Source organism: Apteryx rowi, unplaced genomic scaffold, assembly GCF_003343035.1.
Source record: "Apteryx rowi isolate R43461 unplaced genomic scaffold, aptRow1 scaffold_94, whole genome shotgun sequence".
NCBI lineage: Eukaryota > Metazoa > Chordata > Aves > Apterygiformes > Apterygidae > Apteryx > Apteryx rowi.
This window is the reverse complement of record NW_020451249.1, coordinates 2144255-2163022: the sequence shown is the minus strand read 5'-3', so window position 1 is coordinate 2163022 and position 18768 is coordinate 2144255. Positions and strand designations below refer to the sequence as shown.

General features: G+C 65.1%; 1 protein-coding gene across 1 annotated transcript in view; it reads right to left on the bottom strand.

Annotated features, from left to right (window-relative positions):
• Positions 1-18472, bottom strand: part of ZFPM1 (zinc finger protein, FOG family member 1) — a gene marked incomplete at its 5' end in the record, with an annotated part of 36792 nt that extends 18320 nt beyond the window's left edge. The window contains 3 exons of the mRNA XM_026092041.1: positions 4706-4801; positions 6402-6548; positions 18394-18472. Coding sequence (XP_025947826.1) covers positions 4706-4801; positions 6402-6548; positions 18394-18472 — 322 coding nt within the window. The remainder of the gene's footprint in view (positions 1-4705; positions 4802-6401; positions 6549-18393) is intronic.
• Between the last annotated feature and the right edge of the window lie 296 nt (positions 18473-18768).

Genomic DNA, 18768 nt, shown 5'->3' with positions numbered 1-18768 from the left:
CATCCCTCCACCCTGGCAGTGTCCCCAAAATGGCCCCAGCATCCCTCCACCCTGGCAGTGTCCCCAAACCGAGGCCTGGGACCTGCCTGCCGGGGCGCTGGGCAGCTCCAGCAGGGCCGGGGTCCCCTTTGGTGCCCCCAGCCCGGGACGGGGGGTCACCGGCCCTGCTGGGGCTGTCCCCAGCCTGGCTGCCGCTTTCGGTGCGGGCACCGAGCTTTGGCGTGCAGCGCGCTCGCCCCAAGCTGCGGCGCAGGACGGGGGGGCCAGGGCCCGCAGGGACCCCTCAATTCGGGGGCTGCTGCCCCAAACCCCGGCCCCTCGCCCGCTCCCTTCACCCAAAAGCCTGGCAATCTAAAGCAAATACATCTATCTGCGGCTCAGCTTGGCTCCGAGTGATAAAGAGAAATAGCTGGAATAATTTTTCCCACCCACACATACCAAAGCGGAGGGAAAAGGGGAAAATAACAGCGCGAGGCAGCCGGGCGCGCACACAAGGCCCGGCGCAATCGGGGAGATCTCGCGCAGGCCTGTCCGTCAGAACGCGCTGTCCCTCCTCACCATGCCCTGCTCGCCCCGATAATAAACCTTGAGGTTTGCACACAAACTCCAGGCTGCGAGAGATTATTCAGACAGGAGTCACAGTGCAGATAAACACAACCGAACAAGAGAGGGAGGCGAACGGGAAGGGGGAGGCGGGGAGGAAAGGGAAAAAGTTTGCACTTTTCATTTAGACGTGCAAAAAAAAGAAAAGTTCCCCACCCTCGGCGTGGCGTGGCGCGGCGCGGCGCGGCCGGGCGGCCTCCCGGCCCCTGCGGCGTCGCGGGAGCCCTCCCCGGCACGCGGAGGGTGTTTTCCACGGCTGGTGCGATGCCGGGATGGAGCCTGCATCGCTCCGGTTACCCCCGGGGACCCCGACCCCAGACCCCGCCGGCTTGACACGTGCACCCGTGGGGATGCTCGCGCCCCGACCCTGCCCTGCGCGCTGCACGGAGGGTTTGCAGCGAGGCTGGGGACCGGCACCGTGCCGTGCCGGGGCAGAGCAAAGCCCTCGGAGCCGAGAGCCAGGACCCCCGCTCTCCCCGGAATAAATAGCCGATAAAGCAAAACTGGGCTGAGCAGCCCCGGCGAGAGCTGCGGCTGGAGCGTCCGGCGACCGCTGGGTTTCCAGAGAGCGGGCTGGGGGCACGGGCGGCGGGACGCGCGGCTCGGCCCTGGGCAAGGCTGGCGCATCCCTTYGCGAGGATGCGGGGATGCCGCTAGGAGCGTCTCCCGCTCGGGCGCAGCGCGGCACGGGGGGCGCGGGCGCAGAGCGAGGCGGAAAGCTCCTTGCAACGCCGAAACGCCGGCTCTGCGCCCCGGCGAGCGGCTAAATCACCCGCGCGGCGCCGCAGCCCGGCCGGCTCTGCCCGCGGGGCGCCTCGCCCGGGCGAGACCTACCTGGGAGATGGGTTAGGCAGCCGCGGCGCCGKGGGCTCCCTCCTCCTGGCGGGGAGGGATGTGGGCAGGCGATAAGCCCGCTTTGGTGTGGCGGCTGATCGCTATCGGGCGGCGGAGGCCGAGGCAGCGTGGCAGCGCGGGGGCGGCGTGCCGGGGAGCGGGAACGGCCCCCCGCCGCCCCGGGGGGCTGCGCGGAGGCAGCGGGTTCCCGGTGCGGAAAGCTTCGCCTCCCCCCCCCCCACACTTCTCCCTTGCGGAAAGGGAATCGCCCCGCAGATGGAGCCGGCGGGCCCCGTTTCCCAGGGATTTGCATCCGCCAGGGCAGCGCCGCACGCGGGTTCGCTAACGTGCGGTAACGCGGTTGAGCAGCCTCGTGCTCACGGGGCGYCCGCGTCCCTCCGCGCCCGTCCGGCGGCCACGAATCCCGCCGGGCTGGCTGCCTGCCGTTGGGAGAGCRAAGCGGGGTCCCCAAACGCCACCCGAGCCGGCGAGGAGCCGGGCAGCGGCGCTGGCAGCAGAGTGACGCCCGGCCGGAGCCCTGCCGATGCTCCTGAAAGTCTCCACTGCCGGCCCAACTCCGAAGCAAACAAACAAGCGGGAAAGATGGGAACATGGGGCGAAGGAGAGCAGATAGCGAGACCCGCAGTKGTTTGCAAGGAGCCGCTGCATGGCACTCCGAGCCTGTCCGTCTCTCCTGCAAGGACGGGGAGAGGGAGCCATCGGACAGCCTGGCTCGGGAGCCGCCTTCRCCTCCGCCGCGGCTCTGCACAGGGTCCGAGTCAACGGGCTTGAGGAATTGGGAAGACATGAAGTCCCCTCTCCGAGTGGGTGCAACACCCGGCCCCGAATGCACCCTCGGGCACGTGCACCGCCTTYGGCACAGCGGGATCCCTCCCGAAAGCCGAGAGAGGCCGGCACCGGGATGGAGCGACCCAAAGCTCCGAGGGCAGAGCAGCCCCCCGGCCACCCCCTCCCCGGCGGCACGTCCGGCTCCGGCCCTTTCCCTGGCTCGCTGGCCAGCCCCGATGGGCTGGAGAGCCAGCCGACGGAAYGGGAGGCAAACGAAACGGCACAGTACATCTGCAAACGCTCCCAAGTTGAGGATTATAGATTATAGCTATCAGCTATTTGCATATCAGAATTTCAAGCAGCCAGCCCCCTCCGGCGAACAAGGTCATTTCAAAGATAAAAAAGACTCCTGCTCCCTTGCCTTCCGCGCTCGCTTTGCATGGCCCAGCTGGCGCGCGGCGGCGGCGGCGCGGGGAGACCCGCCGCGGGGTCCCGGCACTCGCTGCAGCCCCGGGGCGGCGGGGAGAGCGAGCGGGGCCGGGGGCTGCGGCGCTCCCACCCCGCGCAGGAGCGGGGCCGTTTCYGTAGGCCCTACGCCGACGGGCCAGCGCGGATTCGCGAGCCCCCTTGGAAAAGCCCGAAGGCCACGCGCCCGACCGCAGCGGCGCGCTGGCTGAGCACGAGCGAAACTCATCGCACCGGCGCGGAGGTCAGCGTCTCTGCAGCCCCGCGGCCGGGGGGGGCCGAGGAGCGGCGAGACCCGGCGAGGCGCAGACAAAGGCGCCGGGGAGCAGCGGCCGCGCCGCCTCCTCGCTCCCCCCACCCCCCCGCGCTGCCGCATCTCCGCGGCTGCCATTGCTGACATACGGCGGATCCTGCCAGATAAAAAGAAAATTCAGGCTGCTCAGAGTTTCCCTTTTTGCCAGTTCCATCCCTGATAAGTGCAGAGCCTGCAGAGCGCCTGATAGACGGGCTATCGCGGCGGTTAGCGCGAGAGGAACACCCTATCGCTGCAGCATCGCCGGACCGCCAGCAACTCCCAGCCACACAGAAATTAATACCACTCCAATTACCAGAATAGAGATGGGCTGGGAGAAGGCGATAATAAAATCTCTTTTACATAAAGAATGCAAATAACCAGCTCCGGCGAAGGCAGGGGGAAGGGGAGGCAGGGCGAGAGCGGCAACTTTCGCCCTCGCCGGGGCCGTCGCCAGCCCGGCCCGGGGGGCGCGCGGCCCGTTTCGGGGCAGCGATCTCGGCTCGCGCGCGGCTTCGGGGCTTGTTTCGGCCGAGGGGGAGGTTTCCTCCGGKGGGACGACCGGGATCGGCGGCAAGGCGCGGGACGAGGCGCCGCGGGGAGCCCGGCAGCCGCGGGGGCCGGGGAGCAGATAAAGAGGCGATAGCGGCGGCCCCGCAGCTCCTTCCTGCCGCGGCATCCCGGAAGGGCCGGGGATATCAGCGGGGGCCAGCGCGCGCTTCCCCTCGGCAAGCGGCCTCGGGCTCTGCCCCGGAGCGGCCCTTCCTCTCCGGCAGGCACCGYCGCGGGAGCCGGATCGTGGCGTCGCCTCCCTGCTCCGGCGCTGGGGATCTCGGCAGCTGGCGGGAGGCGCACGTGCTCTGGCAGCCGGCCCTTCCCAAGGCTCCGCGGCGCCGGAGCCCCGGCGGGCACGGAGCCGGGATACGCCGCAACCCCCGCGCCGCCTCCCCGCCATCCATCGCCGGCGGAGGCYGACGGCTATCCGGCACCGAGGTCACCCCTTCCCGTCATGTGCGGAGGGAGGAAACGCGCTGCTCCGCGGGGCCGCTGGGAAAACACACCCCGGCATGGGGCATCCTCGGCCGCCGGGCGGTGACAGTTGGAGCTCAAAACGCGAGCCGTTGCCCAGGGGTGCTGCCTCCATCCATCCATCCCGCTCCGCRCCGCGCTCCGGCCCCGCCGGGGCTTGGCAGCTCCTCGCGGACCCGGCGCGGAGGCGACGAGACGCTGATAGACGGCTGCATTCGCTACTTGGGGTTTTGATAACCATCGCGAAACCGCTCTAGCTTTCTTCTTGTGGTCGCCCGGATGTTATCAAAGTGCCCTCGCGAGCGCGTGGAAACGCAGGCCAGCGGCCGCGAATCCTCCCTCGCCGCGGCCGGGCTCTGCCGGCCAGGGAAAACCATCGCCGGGGCGGGATTGACCTGCCTTTGCTCCGATGGCCTCCCTGTGCYGACACGACCCCCGCGAGCCGACGTGCCCCAAGGTTGCAGACCCTTCTCCAAAGGGAGCAGCTGGCAAAGGAGCCGCCCCTTGGGCACCCGAACCTGCCTGGACACCCGGGGCCGAGGAGCGGGCAGAGCCGTCGGGAAAAACCAGGCGGAAAAGTCCTCGGCAGCCTCTGGGGCCGGCCCGGGCCGCGCTCGGCTCGGGACACCCCAGCCCGGCTGCCGGGGCCGGAGCAGGCGAGCGGAGGCGCGTCGGGGAGCGCAGGGCACTCACCTGGCCCGCTCCAGGAGCTCGGCTCCGGAGGCTTTTCTCCGGGATCCTGCTTCTCTGGCTCCCTCGGACTTTCCAGGGGGTCCTTAGCCTCTGCCTCTGCAGCAAGAACGGGAAGACACAAGGTCATGCTCGGGGAGCTTCGGAGACAGCGTCCCGCCGGAGCCGGGGACCACCGGCAAGGCGATACGCCCTGCCGAGACGCGCTCGCGGGGCCGAACCTCGGAGCCCAAACCCGGGCGAGGGACTCGTCCCCGCGCGCGAGGGTCCCCGGCGCCCCCGGCTCCCGCGGCCGGCCYGCCTCTGCCTTCCCACCCAGGGCCCCGCGTCGAGGCGCCCGGCGCGGCCCCGCTCCCGTCACGGCTCCATTTGTGGCGTATTCATAGCAACTTGATAACAATTATTTTCTCCATTAGCTGCTGTTAAAGATGCAGCAGATAAGGCCTATCTGCATATGACAGTGCGGAAGATTAGCGCCCAAAGTACATGTTTGCCTTTGCGTCCAGGGCGGATAACCGGAGCAGAGCCCAATCGATAGGCGCCGTAGAGAACACCCAGGGGTGACGTCACCGGCATTGGAGATTATTAATACAGGTGATAAGCGGAATGATTAACATCAAATAAATCAATCACCGGGTATAAAAGTCCTATTATTTTTGGCTATAAATCAAAGTGCCTGGCATATTGATTTTTATCCATCGCGCTGAAAGCTTTAGTGGCCGTTATTGCTGCTTGGCGTTATCTCTGCTATCACCTCTTTATCAAAACAGGCTAGTGCCAGGTGCAGCTCTCCGCCTGGGCTCCCAGCTCCCTCGCCCCCAGCCCTGCACCCAGATCAGATAGGAGCCACCCGCTTCCTCCGCGCGGGAGCAGGGCTGCCCGGCGGGCTACTCCGGGGCCGCCTCTTCCCGGGGAGCTCGGGGCTTCCCTGCAGCCGGGGTCCCCCTTCCCGGCGCAGCGGCCGCCGGGAGCGCGCGGGAAGCCTCCGGCTTCGGGGGCCCCCAGCGGTCGGTGCCCGGTGAGGAGGGCTGCCGGCGGAGGAAGGAAGCCAGCGCTTCCCCGGAGCCACCTCTCGCCTGCTGGGGACCGAGCGGCTCCATTAGCGGCGCGCAGCCTTGCCCCGCCGCCGGTTATCTCAAAGGGCGCTGCAAACATTAACCGMTTAGGATTTGCCCCCACCTCCACAGGAAGGAACCGGCAGGATAGCTAGGAACTGCCTCGGCCCGGCGCTGAAACGCAGCCACCCCGGGGTGGGGCGCGCGGCCGGTGGCGGTGGTGGCGGCAGGCAGACGGCAACCCGGCCGGCTGTGCACGGTGCCCCGCAGCCGGGCTCGCCGGGACCCGCGCCGGGGCGGGCGAAAGGAGCCGAAACGGATACGTGTCCGTGATGCTCATTAGCAGCCGTCGCCAGCGAGCAACTCGCCTCCGGTTTCCAGCGGCCCCGGCTTGCAGCACCCCCCCCCCCCCCCCCCCGGCACGCGCCTGCGCCCGTGCAAGCCGAGATTGCTCCCGGCTGCCCCAAACCGCCTCGCTGCAAGCCGGGGAGCCCGACCGGGGGGCTCTGCACCAGGGAAGGGTCGGGAACGCCAGCCGGAGCCGCCGAGGTTGCTCCCGGAGCACCCTCGCTCCCCGGCTGTTTGCAYGCCGGCCCCGGAGTGGGGGGACGGAGTGGCCGCGGGCGCCCAGGGCGCTCGCTCACCGGGCAGGTCGCGGCGAGGTTCGCCTTCGGGGCTCGGGGCGTCGCGCTCGGAAGAGCCCTCGTGGTCCGAGGCGTTGCCCTCCCTCGCCGAGGGGCTCGTGTCCCCCGCCGCGGCRTCCTCGCCGTCCTCCATCTCTCCCAAGGAACCTGCCGAGACACAAGGGTGCGCAGGGCGGTTATTGGGGAGGGGGTCTCCCGGCACGGCTCTGCCGGGAAGCATCATCCCCCAGCCGGTTCGCTTTAGCAGCCGCCCTGAGGGCTCCCGGGAATGCAGAAGCCCTCCTGGCATCTCCCCTCTCCGGACACCCCCTGCCCTTCCTTCTCCACGGGAAACCACCCCAAACCGCCGGCCGAAAGCAGGAGGTTCGCCCCGCTTCCCGCGGACGGCGTCGACCCCCCGGCTCGTCCCGGCGCCCCTCGCCGCAGAGCCCGTCCTGCCCTCGCGCCCCGCGGCCGCGCAGCCCAGGTTATTCCCAAGCGGGGAAACCCGCACGGCGAGCAAACACCCGGAGCCCTTCTGCCCTTCCGGCCAGCCCCGAGCTGCGGCTCCGCGCCGGGGCGGTTTCACTGCCGCGGTTACAGGCTTGCACGGGGGCCCGGTTTGTGCGCCACCAAGGGAAGCGTTTCGGGGCGCGAACGCGGGTTTTACGGCTGATTTTACGAACTCGCGCGGCGGCCCTGCTTTTTGGCGCCATCGAGGGAAGGGTTTTAGGGCGCGAATCCGCGCRCGGCGCTTTCCCGCGCCCGTCGCGGGTCGCGCGGCGGGTGCTGCGGTTGGGGGGACGGCAAACCCTGCCACCGGCCGGCCCYGCGGCACGCTCCCCGAAACGCCCCGGCGCCACCATCTCCATGGCGACGCAGCATCCCCTCGAGGAGCAGACCATGAAACCTTATAAAAAAAATACATATATATGTGTGTGTGTGTATATATATATACATATATATGTATATGTATATATATATATATATATATATATATATATGCATGCAGCCGGCTCTTAGCGCCACGCCGCTGTGCACGGGGATGCTCAGCTCCCCGCGCGCGCAGAGGCGCCGTCGCCCCCTCGCCTCCATCCCGGGCCGCCGAAATGGGGCCGTCGTGCCGCAGCCCTCCGCCGCTCGCCCGCCCGCTCGCCCGCCCGCCGTGACTCCAGGCGTGTAATATTTACACCGGCAGAACAAAGGCCCCATAATCTATACAAAGCAACAACAATGAGCGTGAATAAAGAGGCTGCGGGAGAAGGGAAGGCAATTTATTCTAATTCTGCTAATTTCAGTTCCAGCACAATTAAAAAGGCTCTGATAATATTCAGAAACAATCGCCGGCTAACAAATCGTTTCCCTCGCTGTAAATGAAACATTGTTAGGCTAATTTTTTTCCTTCACGCCTTCACGGYTCTCGGGCTCCCGATAAAGTTAACCCGGCTCTCGCCTCCTCCCCGGCTCTCGCCGCCCTCCTGRGAGCGGGACGGCGGGGAGATGTGYGCCGGCCCCATCCCGGCATCCCCGTCCCACCGGCCCCGTCCCTGCAGGGACGTTCCCAGGCCGGGGAGCACCGGCAGCCGCCACGCTCCCAGCTGCGCGGGTTAAACGAACTACCGGATAGTTAGGAAAAAAAAAAAAAGGGGAAAAAAAAAAAGAGAGAGAGAGGGAGAGAGAGCCGGAGCAGGGAGCGGAGCGTCATTTCTCCGGGATTGCTGGAAGCCTTGCACAGTTATCACCTCACACAGCCTCCCTCAGCTTGCCTGATCTGTCTATTCTTCATTAAGCAAATACGCTGAAATGGAAATGAAAACATAATAGCTATTTGATTTTCGGCGAGATATTTTGCATATTGGTTCAGTGCTGATAGTGGAATTTCATCAACTCCCTTTTTTCATGCTTTAAAACTGAATTACTGAGGCTGGCTTTACAGAGAGGGGAAGAGCCAAAAAATGCTCCGTTCCAAGATACTCCGCTTAGACGATTAACTCTTCTCCCTCCCTCCCGCCTTCCTTCTCCCTCTCTCTCTYTTTTTTTTTTTTGATAACAAGGAAGGATTTCTTTTTTTAAATTCTAGTGATTGTAAAAACTTACACTAATCTGAGACGATGTGCGCAAGGTAGCCGTGCGCCGGCTGGCCCCAGACGGGAGCGGGGACGCCGGCTCCCGGGCCCGAGAGCTGCGTTCTCCGGGGACGGAGCAGGGAAAGGCCAGGACCTTGGCTCGGCTCCGGCATCTCCCACCCCTTCTCCTGCGGGATCGCGGGGCTCCTCCTGAGCCCGATCCCGCACCTCCACCTGCGCCTATCCCAAAACGCCGTCCCGCGCCTCGGAGCCGCCACCGACCAGGACAAACGCTGTGCCGGGAGCAACGCGGTGCGGTGGCCGGAGTCCCATCGCCATCTCCCATAGCGTGGCCCTATCGCGCCTCCTCCGTGACCTCCTTCTGCCTCCCCTGGGAGCAGGTCGCCATCCGCTTCCCAGCTCCATGGCACAGCAGGCACCGGCAGCACCGGGGCTGCCCGCAGGCTCAGGAGAACCATCGCTACCGAGACCATCGTCCTCGTGAAAGGAGCAACTTGCCAGCGCCCTGGTGGCCCCGCTGGGTGAAATCCAACCGCTTTTCCACCAGCTTCCAGCCTTTCCCCACACGCCCGCCGCAGACGCCTGCCCGGAGCCTGCTGCGGGGACACCCTGGCRTGCCGGCTGCCGGGACGGTTTTGCTCCTGCTCCCCCAGCCCAGGCAGGGCAGGCGTCTGGAGAAGCCCAACCTTTCCTGGTGCATGGAAAGTTGCACTTTCAGCACCTGCAGCAAGGGGTTTGAGGTTATTTATATATATATATATATATAAATATATATAAATATAGGTATATAAATATGTACATAAAAATATATGTGTGTGTATATATATATATATTATATATATACATCGTTATATATATCGCATGGGCTGTTGATCCTCCTTGCTCAGGCTCGGGACAGGAGATGGTCCCCCGGTGAGTCCTCCGAACGCTTGCACCAAGGAGGGTGACAGGTTCGCGTTTAGCCCATCGCTCTCCCCACGCGCCTAATGACCACCTCGTTACCGGCAGCTCGGCAAACGAGGGGCCGAGCGGGGCGGGAGGGCGTCGGGAGAGCGGGTCACGCTCCCAGCAAAAGAGCGGATGCGAGGAGCGGAGGCGGCCGGCTGCCGAAGCTGCACCCCGCGCCCGGCTCCGCGTGCAGCTCCCGCTTTACCATCCCGAGCCCCGGTGCCCCGCGGAGAGGGAAAAGACGGCAGCACCCTGTGAGCGGCACCGGCTCCACTGGGACAGCCCCAAACCTCCGGCACGGCGGTGGCAGCCGCATTAGGGACCTCGTTACCCAGGTGCTGAGATTGGAGCATTTCACTCAAATTAAGGTTCTTCCAGCCTAGGACCAACTTGATTCCTTGCACATGTTTGGTTAATTAAATAAGAGGAAAAAAAAAGGAGGGGGGGGATTTTTCCAGGCTGCTGAGAGAGAGAGAGAGAGACCCTGGACTATCCGAAAGCAGGCACGCAGACAAGAGCAAAGCGATAAGAGGCCTCGATAACAGATAGAAAATAGCAACAGATCCAGACTTTCCCACCGGCTTTGCGAGCGGGAGGAGGAGCCCGCGCGGGGCCGCGGCGGCCGGTCCCCCCGCGCGGAGGCAGCTGCGGGAACCCRACGCCGCGGGGCAGCGCTCCCGCGTCCCACGCCACCCCTCCGCCTAGTAATTCGGCGGCACGAAAGGGAAATAACGCGTGCCGTCTGGGGGCAATCTGCATTCGCCTTCTGGGTTTTATTGGGCCAGAAACTCGTGTTTAAAAGGGTATCCGCGGCCGCCGGACTGAACGCCTCCTCCCCAAAGGCCGGCCGGCCCCGCGCCGCCGGAGCCGGGGATGCAAGGCGAGATAGCCCCCTGCGCCACCTCCGACCCGGCATGCCCCCAGGTGCCCAAGTGGCACTAAAACCACCTGAAACCTCATGTTTTAGCGCATTCCCCAGAGCCCCCGGTTGGAGAGGGCTCCCGGGATCTCGCACCCGACGCCGATGTGCGGCCRCCGCGGTGCGCAAGTGTCCAGCATGGCACAGCACGGCGGTGTGGCAGCGAGCCCGATGGCGAGCCGATAACGGCTCTTTTCTTCCTCCCTGCTGCGTCCTTCAAGCTCCTCCTTATCCCGACGCTGACCCTGAATTCATCTTCAAATCAAAAAAAAAAAAAGAAAAGGCAAGTGAGCCGGCCGAGGCTTCCCACCAAGTCCGTGGGAGCGCGAACCGGCACTGCTGGCCTAGAACACGCCGTGATGATGCTCGTCGATMCCCCGGCATGCGGGGCCGCGGCCCAGGCTCCGGCACTGCTCCGGCACCGCGCTCCTCCTCTTGCACCTCGCCCTGCGCCGGCTCCGCTTCCTTAGGGAAGCTGCGTCTCCGGAGCCTCATCGCTGCTGCGTCCATTCGGCCGGGTCCGGTCTGCCCCGGTGACTTCTCCAGGGTCTCGTAGCAGGGTTGGGCTTTGCCTGCCTGCAGCAATTACCGCCCGGGGCAGAGCGGGAGCAGGCTGGGCTGCGGGATAATCCAAAACCGACGGTATCTGATGGGATACCGGCCTACGTTTCTCACCCGGCCTTTCCTCCTGCCGTGGTAGTTATTAGGGTTTCTCTCCGAGGAGTGYCGATGCTCCGGGCGGCCTCGGATGCCCCTAACCCCGCGGCGCCTCCGGGCAGCCCAGGAACACGGATGCCGAGCGGCGCGGCCGGGGGCAAACGAGGCTTCGGCGGCAGGGAACCGACGGCACGGCACGGGTTCCCCAAAGGTCACCTTATCCAGCGGGCTATTTTTTCCTCCGCTTGGCTGATCTCTCCCATCTGGGCCGCGCGGCACTTGTGCCACCGCGGCTGCTGCAATTTCGCAGAGGATTTGAGGTGGGGGGGGGACAGGACACTAGGRGGGTCCCCAAAAACACCACAGCATCGAACCGGCGGGGTGGCATCTGCAGGAGGGCATCGGTCCACGTGCCCGACGCGGGGCCGGGGAACGGTCCGAGGGTCGCGCTGCAAAAAGGGGGGCAAGCTGCGATCGTGCCGGGGGGGGCGGAAAGGGCTCAGACCGGACACCCGGCACCGCTCCCCTGCTCCGAAGGGGCATCGGCGGCGCCGCGGGGCAACAGCAGCCCCTGCCCAGTCCCAGGTGATGGGCGCCTGCAGCGAGAGCAGGGCAACCGGGCGGCAAAGGCTGCGATCCCGTTAAAGAGCGGCTGCGGGAGACGGCTGCTCCGGGCACCGGGATGCACCCGGCAGCCCCGGGGCCGGAGAGGACGGCGCTGTGGGGGGCAGCCGGGCATTCGGGYGCCCATGGCAAACCTCCCTCCTATCAGCCCGGCTGCAGCTCCGGAGCAGCATCCCGGGCGCCGGGCTGCCCCCGCTATCGGCGTTTTTAATATCAGCCCAGTGCGAGGGGCCGATAACGCCGGGGCYGGGCCCAGCCCGGAGCTCGAGCGGTGCCTATCTCCGCCGAGGGGCCCCGCCGCATCGCGCCGAGATAAAAACCCGCCCCGGCCGTTCCCGCCGCTCTCCGGCGGTGCCCTCTCTCCGAACGAGGCGGGGGCACAAAAAAAAAAAAAAACCCGCCGGCGGGAAGAGCTGCCTCCTGTCCGCGGGGCGCCGAGGAGCGCGGGGGACGCGCGCGCGCGCGCGGGGATGCTCCCCGAAACGGGGCAGCGGCGACCCCAGCGCYGCGGAGAAGAAAAGACAAGGAGAGGCAGAGCCTGAGAAAAACCAGCCCTGCTGATAGCGGAGAGATTGGTTTCAGCCGGAGCTGCTCCCCCTGCCAAGTCCGTATCCTATCTGCGCGGGGTGTAGTTACTTAACATTCATCACCGGCTGAACTCTGTAACTTTATCAGCGCCCGAGCATGGCGCCATCGCCGGGCCCAGCCATTCTCGGCTCTCAGATAGGCCCGATAAACCACTGATAGATTACAGGAGATTGTTTCACTTCAGGGGACGCGATTACTAATACTAATAGCGAGAGAGGCCGCATCATATCAAGCAGCCGCCGCGGGGAGGAGGGAGCGGGCCGAGGGGGGGGCGCGGGGAAATAATGAGAAAGAAAATACAGGAACAATGACAATGAAGTGACTTTACGTTTCAGATGGGGCCGATAAAGCGCTGATAGATTTTAAGAGAGGAGAGATTCTAATAGAGCTATCCCCGGCCCCGCGACACATCAGATGGGGAGGAACAGATTGCTTCGCCGAGAGGGGAGGCCGCTTTTAATGCAATCCTGCCTTTCCGGCTGATAGAGGTGCCGGCAGCCGGCGGGGAGACCGGAGCGGCAAAGAGGGGCAGACCGCTGCCCGCCGCCCGCGGGGGAAACCGAGGCAGCGGAACCTGCAGGGAGCGAGCTGCTGCCGGCGGCTCTCGGCGACGCCTCGGTTCCTCGCCGCCGGCCCCGGGGGGGTTTTGCTAGCGGCAGCGGAGCATCGCGGAGCGCTTTGCGGAAAGGGGCTCGGGAAAGCGCCGAAAGAGCCCGTYCCGGGGCCTCGGTGCTGGCAGCTTCCGGGCTGCAAACTCCTCGATTCCATCACTTTTTCTCCAAAATGCAAGAAAGACCGTTCCACTAGGGGACCTAAACGGGTCCTCGCCGGCGGGCGTGCAGCGAGCCCCTTCCCGGCGCAGCGGACGGAGGCTCGGCCCCCGGCAAGGGACCGGACCCAGCTCCGGAATCGCGTGCCCGCCTGGTGGCATCGTGCCAGATGCATCCCCGCTGCCGGAGGGACAGCAGTGCCCGGTGTTGCAGCCCCTCCAGGCTTCCCCGTGCACGGGCGGCACTCCAAAACGCCGGGAAGCCGCGGCGCTGAAACACTACCCGGGCGGCGGGATGCTYGGCCGCCGGCACGGCCCGTCGATGCCGGGTGACGGCGGGGCCAGAGGTCACGCTCCTGCTAATCTAGCGACAAATTACCCTGGAGATACCCGGCCGGAGCCGTCCCTGCCGGTGCCACCGGCGGCCACCGCCCCGCGGAGCCCCCGCGGCCCCGCTCCCACGGAGGAGAGCAGGGAGGATGCCAGCCCCATCCGGAGCGCTTGGCTCCGCGGTGCCACCGGCTGAGGACRGCGGCGGCGGCGCAGGGACAGGGACAACCGCTGCTGCCGCTTCCCGCGGGATGGGGACRCCGGGGCCCTGGCCGCGACGCGCCTCTCCGCCGGGCACACTTCATTACAGCGATGAGAGGAGGAGGCGAGCGGAGGGGACGGGGCGTCCCACAGCCACCACCTTTCCCCAACTCCCAAACCAGCGGCCGCACTTTCTGCCCCGGCTCCGCGGAYGCCAAGTTTGGGGCTGTGCAAATGCACGCGCACGCCTGGGCTTTTCTTTTTTTTCTTTCTTTCTTCTTCTTCTTTTTTTTTTTTTTTTGGTGGAGCGAGATAAGAGTAAAAAACAACAGAGCTGCTCGGAGAGTGAAAAAGGGAGATAGATAACACAGATACCGACTCCTACACAAAACAGTCCTGGCTTTATCGCTGCTTTTTATCACAGTTCCTTTAAAAAAAATAAAGAGAACAGCCCAACTGGAATGGGGCAACACATTAAAAAATGAACTTTATACTGTTTGCTCTTTAGTTTTATATTTAGATGAAACAAACTTAGATTTTTGCGGTCAATACCTTTTCCAGAGCAAGGAACCTAAAAGTCTGGAAGTCCCATTTCCTCCACCAGGAATAATTTAGCAACCTAAATTAAAATAAAATTAAGGAAAAGGGAAAAAAAACACATGCTGGAAATCTGATTTTCAGGAGGTGCCAGCTCTGCGCAGCACGTGACAGCACGCCTCGGGGGCGAACCGGCCGCTCCGATGGCCTCGCCTGGGCATCCTCAAACCCGGAGCAGATGCTCCGGCCGATCCGGGGAGCTCTGCCTTTAATTGGGAGCCTTGCAGGAGAGCAGGAAACACGCTCCAGTTTCCATCCTGCCTTTTGCGAGGTTCCCTGGGAAGTGGCCGGCGTGATGGACCCACTTCCATTTGCATGGACCAGGAGACATGGAGCAGCAAGAGGCCTGCGGCAAACGGCTCCCGACGGCCCCGCGGCTCAGCTCGCCTCCGGGCCGGCACGGCGCGACGGAGGCGCCCGATGCCTCTTCCAGGCTGCGGAGCATCCTCGGGGCCAGCTGCAGCGATTGCCACCAGGAAAACTCTTTGCATCGCCGGGTGCAAAAGTCCCGGCTAGCTGGCAGCCGGCTCCTGCGGCGGGACGGCGGAGCCGGGCGGATCGGCCGGTGACTCGGCATGTGGCCCCGCACCGGGCGTTTGGCCCCGCACCCAGCCGTTCCCGGCCCCGCGTGCGGGTCAGCGCCGGGGAAGGACATTTCGCAGCGGAAAAAACACAGGGCACTGCAAGAAGGAGGGAAAGGGAGGGGGGAAAAAAAAAGAAAAAAAAGAAAGACTGGAGGTTTTTCCCTCCCCTCGCACTCCCTTCCCTACCTTCCTTTTGAAAAACATAATTTATCTGTGTATTATCAAGAAATCCAGACACTTTAATCAGTGAGCTATGAAGTCAGTATTTCCATTCTTATCTAGCGGAGGAGTGGAAACGGAGAGCAGATAGGCAGCTCCGAGCCGATCCGTGGTGGGGAATGTTAATGGGAGGAGCGGCAGAGCCATTGGCTACCGAGCCGCCGCTATCGCTGCCATTATCGGCGCCTTATCGCGGCCACCATCGCGGCGCAGTAATGGGGCCAGTTCAACTTTCCGCATTATCATCGGAGCCGCGACGAGCGCGAGAGGCCTCGGCTGGGAGACGGAGAAGCAAGCGAGCGCGCGCGCGCGCCTGAACTTCCCCTCTGGAAAGCCAAGGGAAGGGGAAGGCGGCGGGGCGAGAGGAGGCGACGGCCGCCAGGTTAAGTCCATCCCGAGCCCCGGGAAGAGCCGCGGGCGCGGGACCGGGGGGCACCGCTGCAGGCGATGCCCCCCCCCCCCATATATATATCCATTTCATCAGATTACTAAATTAGAGAAGCGCCTTTCCTCCACGCGCTCTTGAATGGGAGATGTCAAGAAAATATGTTGATGTGAGAAAGAGGAGATAAAGAATTATTTTGGAGGAAAAAAAGCCGTGGAAGGCTCTTATCGGCAGTGACTCATACGCACACACTCCTTAACCCTACTGCAGCCCAAGGTCAGCGGTTGCATTCCTGTCGGCATTTCGTCCCTTCCAAAAAAACATGTTGCTACAGGAACAATGAGGAGCCTTTACCGCCGCGGCAATCGGAAGAGGGAACTTTATTACCCCCGAAACACTTGAACTTTCCTGATAAAATCCGAAGCAGGACATCGGCTCTGCCAAGCCGAAGCGTTCAAAACTCCTGAGTCAGGCAGCAAAAAACGGTCACGGGACAGGCCGCAAAAAAAAAAGAAAAAGGAAAAAAAAAAAAAAAAAGAAAAAAAGAGAGACGTGGGCCCACGGGTTTCATTCACACTCTTCTCGCGAAGAGGAGGGCTGAAACCTCCCTTTTTTCACCCTGCATAGGAAAAATGAGGTCATCGGCGGAAGCGCGGGACTCCCGGAGCCGAGCCGGGCTCGGTGGAGGGCTGGTGCGGTGCCGCCGGCTCCGGCGCCGCGGGGAACACCGCTCCCGGGCCRCGGCGAGCGGGCGCCTTCTCCGACTGCGCCTTTCCACCTTCTCCTTTTTTGTTTTTAATGAGGAAATCTTGAGAAACCACAAGGTCTCGCTGCTTCTGCCTTTTCTCCCCAAGMGGCTACGGCTCGCCAGCCGGGCTGTTCACTTCCTTCGCGCCGTTTTCTCGGCGAGGCCGGGAGCCACCGGCGTGTTCGAGCGCCGCGCCGCCTGCAAGCGCAGCGGAAAAACCGCGCTTGGTTTCCTTGCTGCCCGAAGCGGCGCGTTTCGGAAGCGGCTGAGAGCTTTCGGGGGCCGAGCCCGGGTGCCCCGGCGTGGGGCCGGCAGCGCAGCCTCTGCCGCTGGGGAAGCGCGGGCTGCCGCCAGAGTGGGAGCACGTGTTGGAAGCGTCCGCCTCCCTCCCCCAAAAAGGGCCTGTTTAACCCCAAACGCGGCGGCACCGCCAAGGCCAAACCGTCCCCGTCCCAGGCTTTGCCAGCCCCTTYGCTCCCAGTTTGAGCTGCTCCGGAGCGTCATGTTTCCCAGGATCCCTCTGCCCAGGGATGCCGGCGGTGTCAAAGCCACGTGGGCACCGGCTCGACTTCCTTGTGGGATGCAGCTCCATGTCTCCCACCGGCAGCGAATGCCGAGGCCGGAGCTGGGCGCCCGGTGCTGCCGGAGGATTTGGCTCCCCGGCGGGTCCCCACTGTGCCGGGGGGGGGGAACGGGGACGGCGCTGCCCCGCTCCCGGAGCCGCGCATCACCTGCGCCGYGGCGCTGCCTCCTTGCGCAATCGGCGCTGCAAAGCCCCGTGGGGAAATTACTGCTTTCTGCCGAGCCCGGGCCGCCGAGCTGGCCGGCTCGCAACGGGGCGGAAGGGGAGTCGGCAGCTCGCTCGGCGGCCTCGTCGCTCACGGGAGAAAATAAGACCTTGCCTAAGCGTGCGAGCACCGAGCCAGGGGTTTAAATCCCAGCCGGAGGCAGCCTCCCGGCGCAGTGCAGCTCGGGAACGGCGTCGCCGCTTTGCACCGCTGCCAGGGACCCGCCAGCAGGAGCAGGAGGAGGAGGAGGAGGAGGAGGAGGAAGAGCGGCATCAGACGCAGAGCAAACAAACCCGAGCGCCTCTCTGCCCCACGGGCCTCGGAGGCGGCCGCCTGCCGAACCCGCCGCGGTCGCCCTCGCCGACTCGGCCACGCGCGCCGCCTTGCCTGGCCTGCGGCCACCCGCCGGGAGCGACGCACGCCGGGGCTTTTGGCGGAACAGGTTTTGCCGCGGCCCGCGCAGCGCTGCCAAGGGGGCCGGCTCCGGCGCTCGCCGCCGGCTCCGGCGCTTTTCCACCTGCCGTCTGCTCCCGGCGAGCGCGGCGCGGCCGAGGCCGGCCCGCACGCGTGCGCCCTTGCTCCGGCGGAAGAGCCCGCGGCTGCCAAACCCATTCCCCAACACGGAGAGGAGGAGGAGGAAGAGCGTGCTTCCTCTCCGGCCAGGCACAGCCGTGAGAGCCATCCAGCCAAGGCGGGCTCCCGGCATGGCACAGCACACAGCCCGGAGCGCTCCCGTTGCCACAAACCAGCGTATTGCTCCGGAGGGACCCGGAGGTGAGCTCTCCCCTTCTGCTGCCACCACCGACATGCGGCCGCGACGCCTCTCCCAGCCCCGGGGCTCCCGGGCTCCGCAGGCCGCTCCGCCTACGGCTGCCGGATGGGTCACCGCTGCCGTTTTCCGGCTGGAAAACGGATGGGAAAGAGAGTCTCGGCCCAGCAACACCTGCGGCTGTTGCACCCCAGCCCGCCGAGCCCCTCGTCCTGCCCGGAGCGGAGCTTTCCCGCGGCTCTGCCGAGCTCCCGGCACGCCGTGGCCAGGAAAGGCTCTTTTTGGCAGGCTTTAAGGTYGGCGGCTCGGCTGCCACTGGAGCAGCGCCGTGGCCAACCCTGCCGCTGCGGGCCACCGTTCCCCATCCGATGCCGGCAGAGTGCCCCGGAGAGTCCAGGCGATGCTGCGGCACCGGGCCGGGTGCTCGTCCCCGGGCTGCCGGCGAGTCCCTGGGGGCCGCGGCGGGAGCCCGGCAAGTCACCGAAAATACCAGTTTCCGAAGCCAGAGCTGGGCAGGGAGGCGCTGCCAGCGCGTATCCTCAGGTCCTCCCTCCAGCCGAGGCAGTAGACGCTCCGTGCCCCACGGAGCCACCCGGAATAACGCGCCGCCCCGGACAGCCGCCCTCGTGCCCCTCTCCGGGCACCTCTCCCCTGCGCACGGGTGGGGAAACTGAGGCAGGGAGTGGCAGCACGGCACTGGGGCGGCCCAGGAAGGCTGGCAGGCCCCGGCTCCGGCAGCAACGGAAAAGGGCAGATGCACCGGGGACGCCGGAAGAGGGAAAGCGGTGGGAGCTCGTCACCTGCACGCTCCCGAAAGGAAAGGGCCGGCGCAGATAGGGAGCAAACAGAGAAGGAGCGGAGCGAGCAGGAGGCGTGCCGGGAGGATCAAAAGCCACGGGGTTACAGCGCCGGCACTAAAAATAGACTCCGGGGCTGGCTACTGTAATCTTTACAAGAAATTCGCTTCGGTTTTCCAGCGCGGGACACGCCGGGCGAAGCCGAGGGAGCGGGGCCGGCCGCGTCCCCCCGCCGGGCAGCGCCGCGGAGCAGCACAGACCCAGGCTGAGCAAGTGCGAAAGGGGAAAAACAAAAACAAAACAAAAAGARCAAAAAAACCCCCCAGTCGCGAAGAGGCACGGTTTAACAGTGTAGATCGCGCTTGCTATCTGACACCA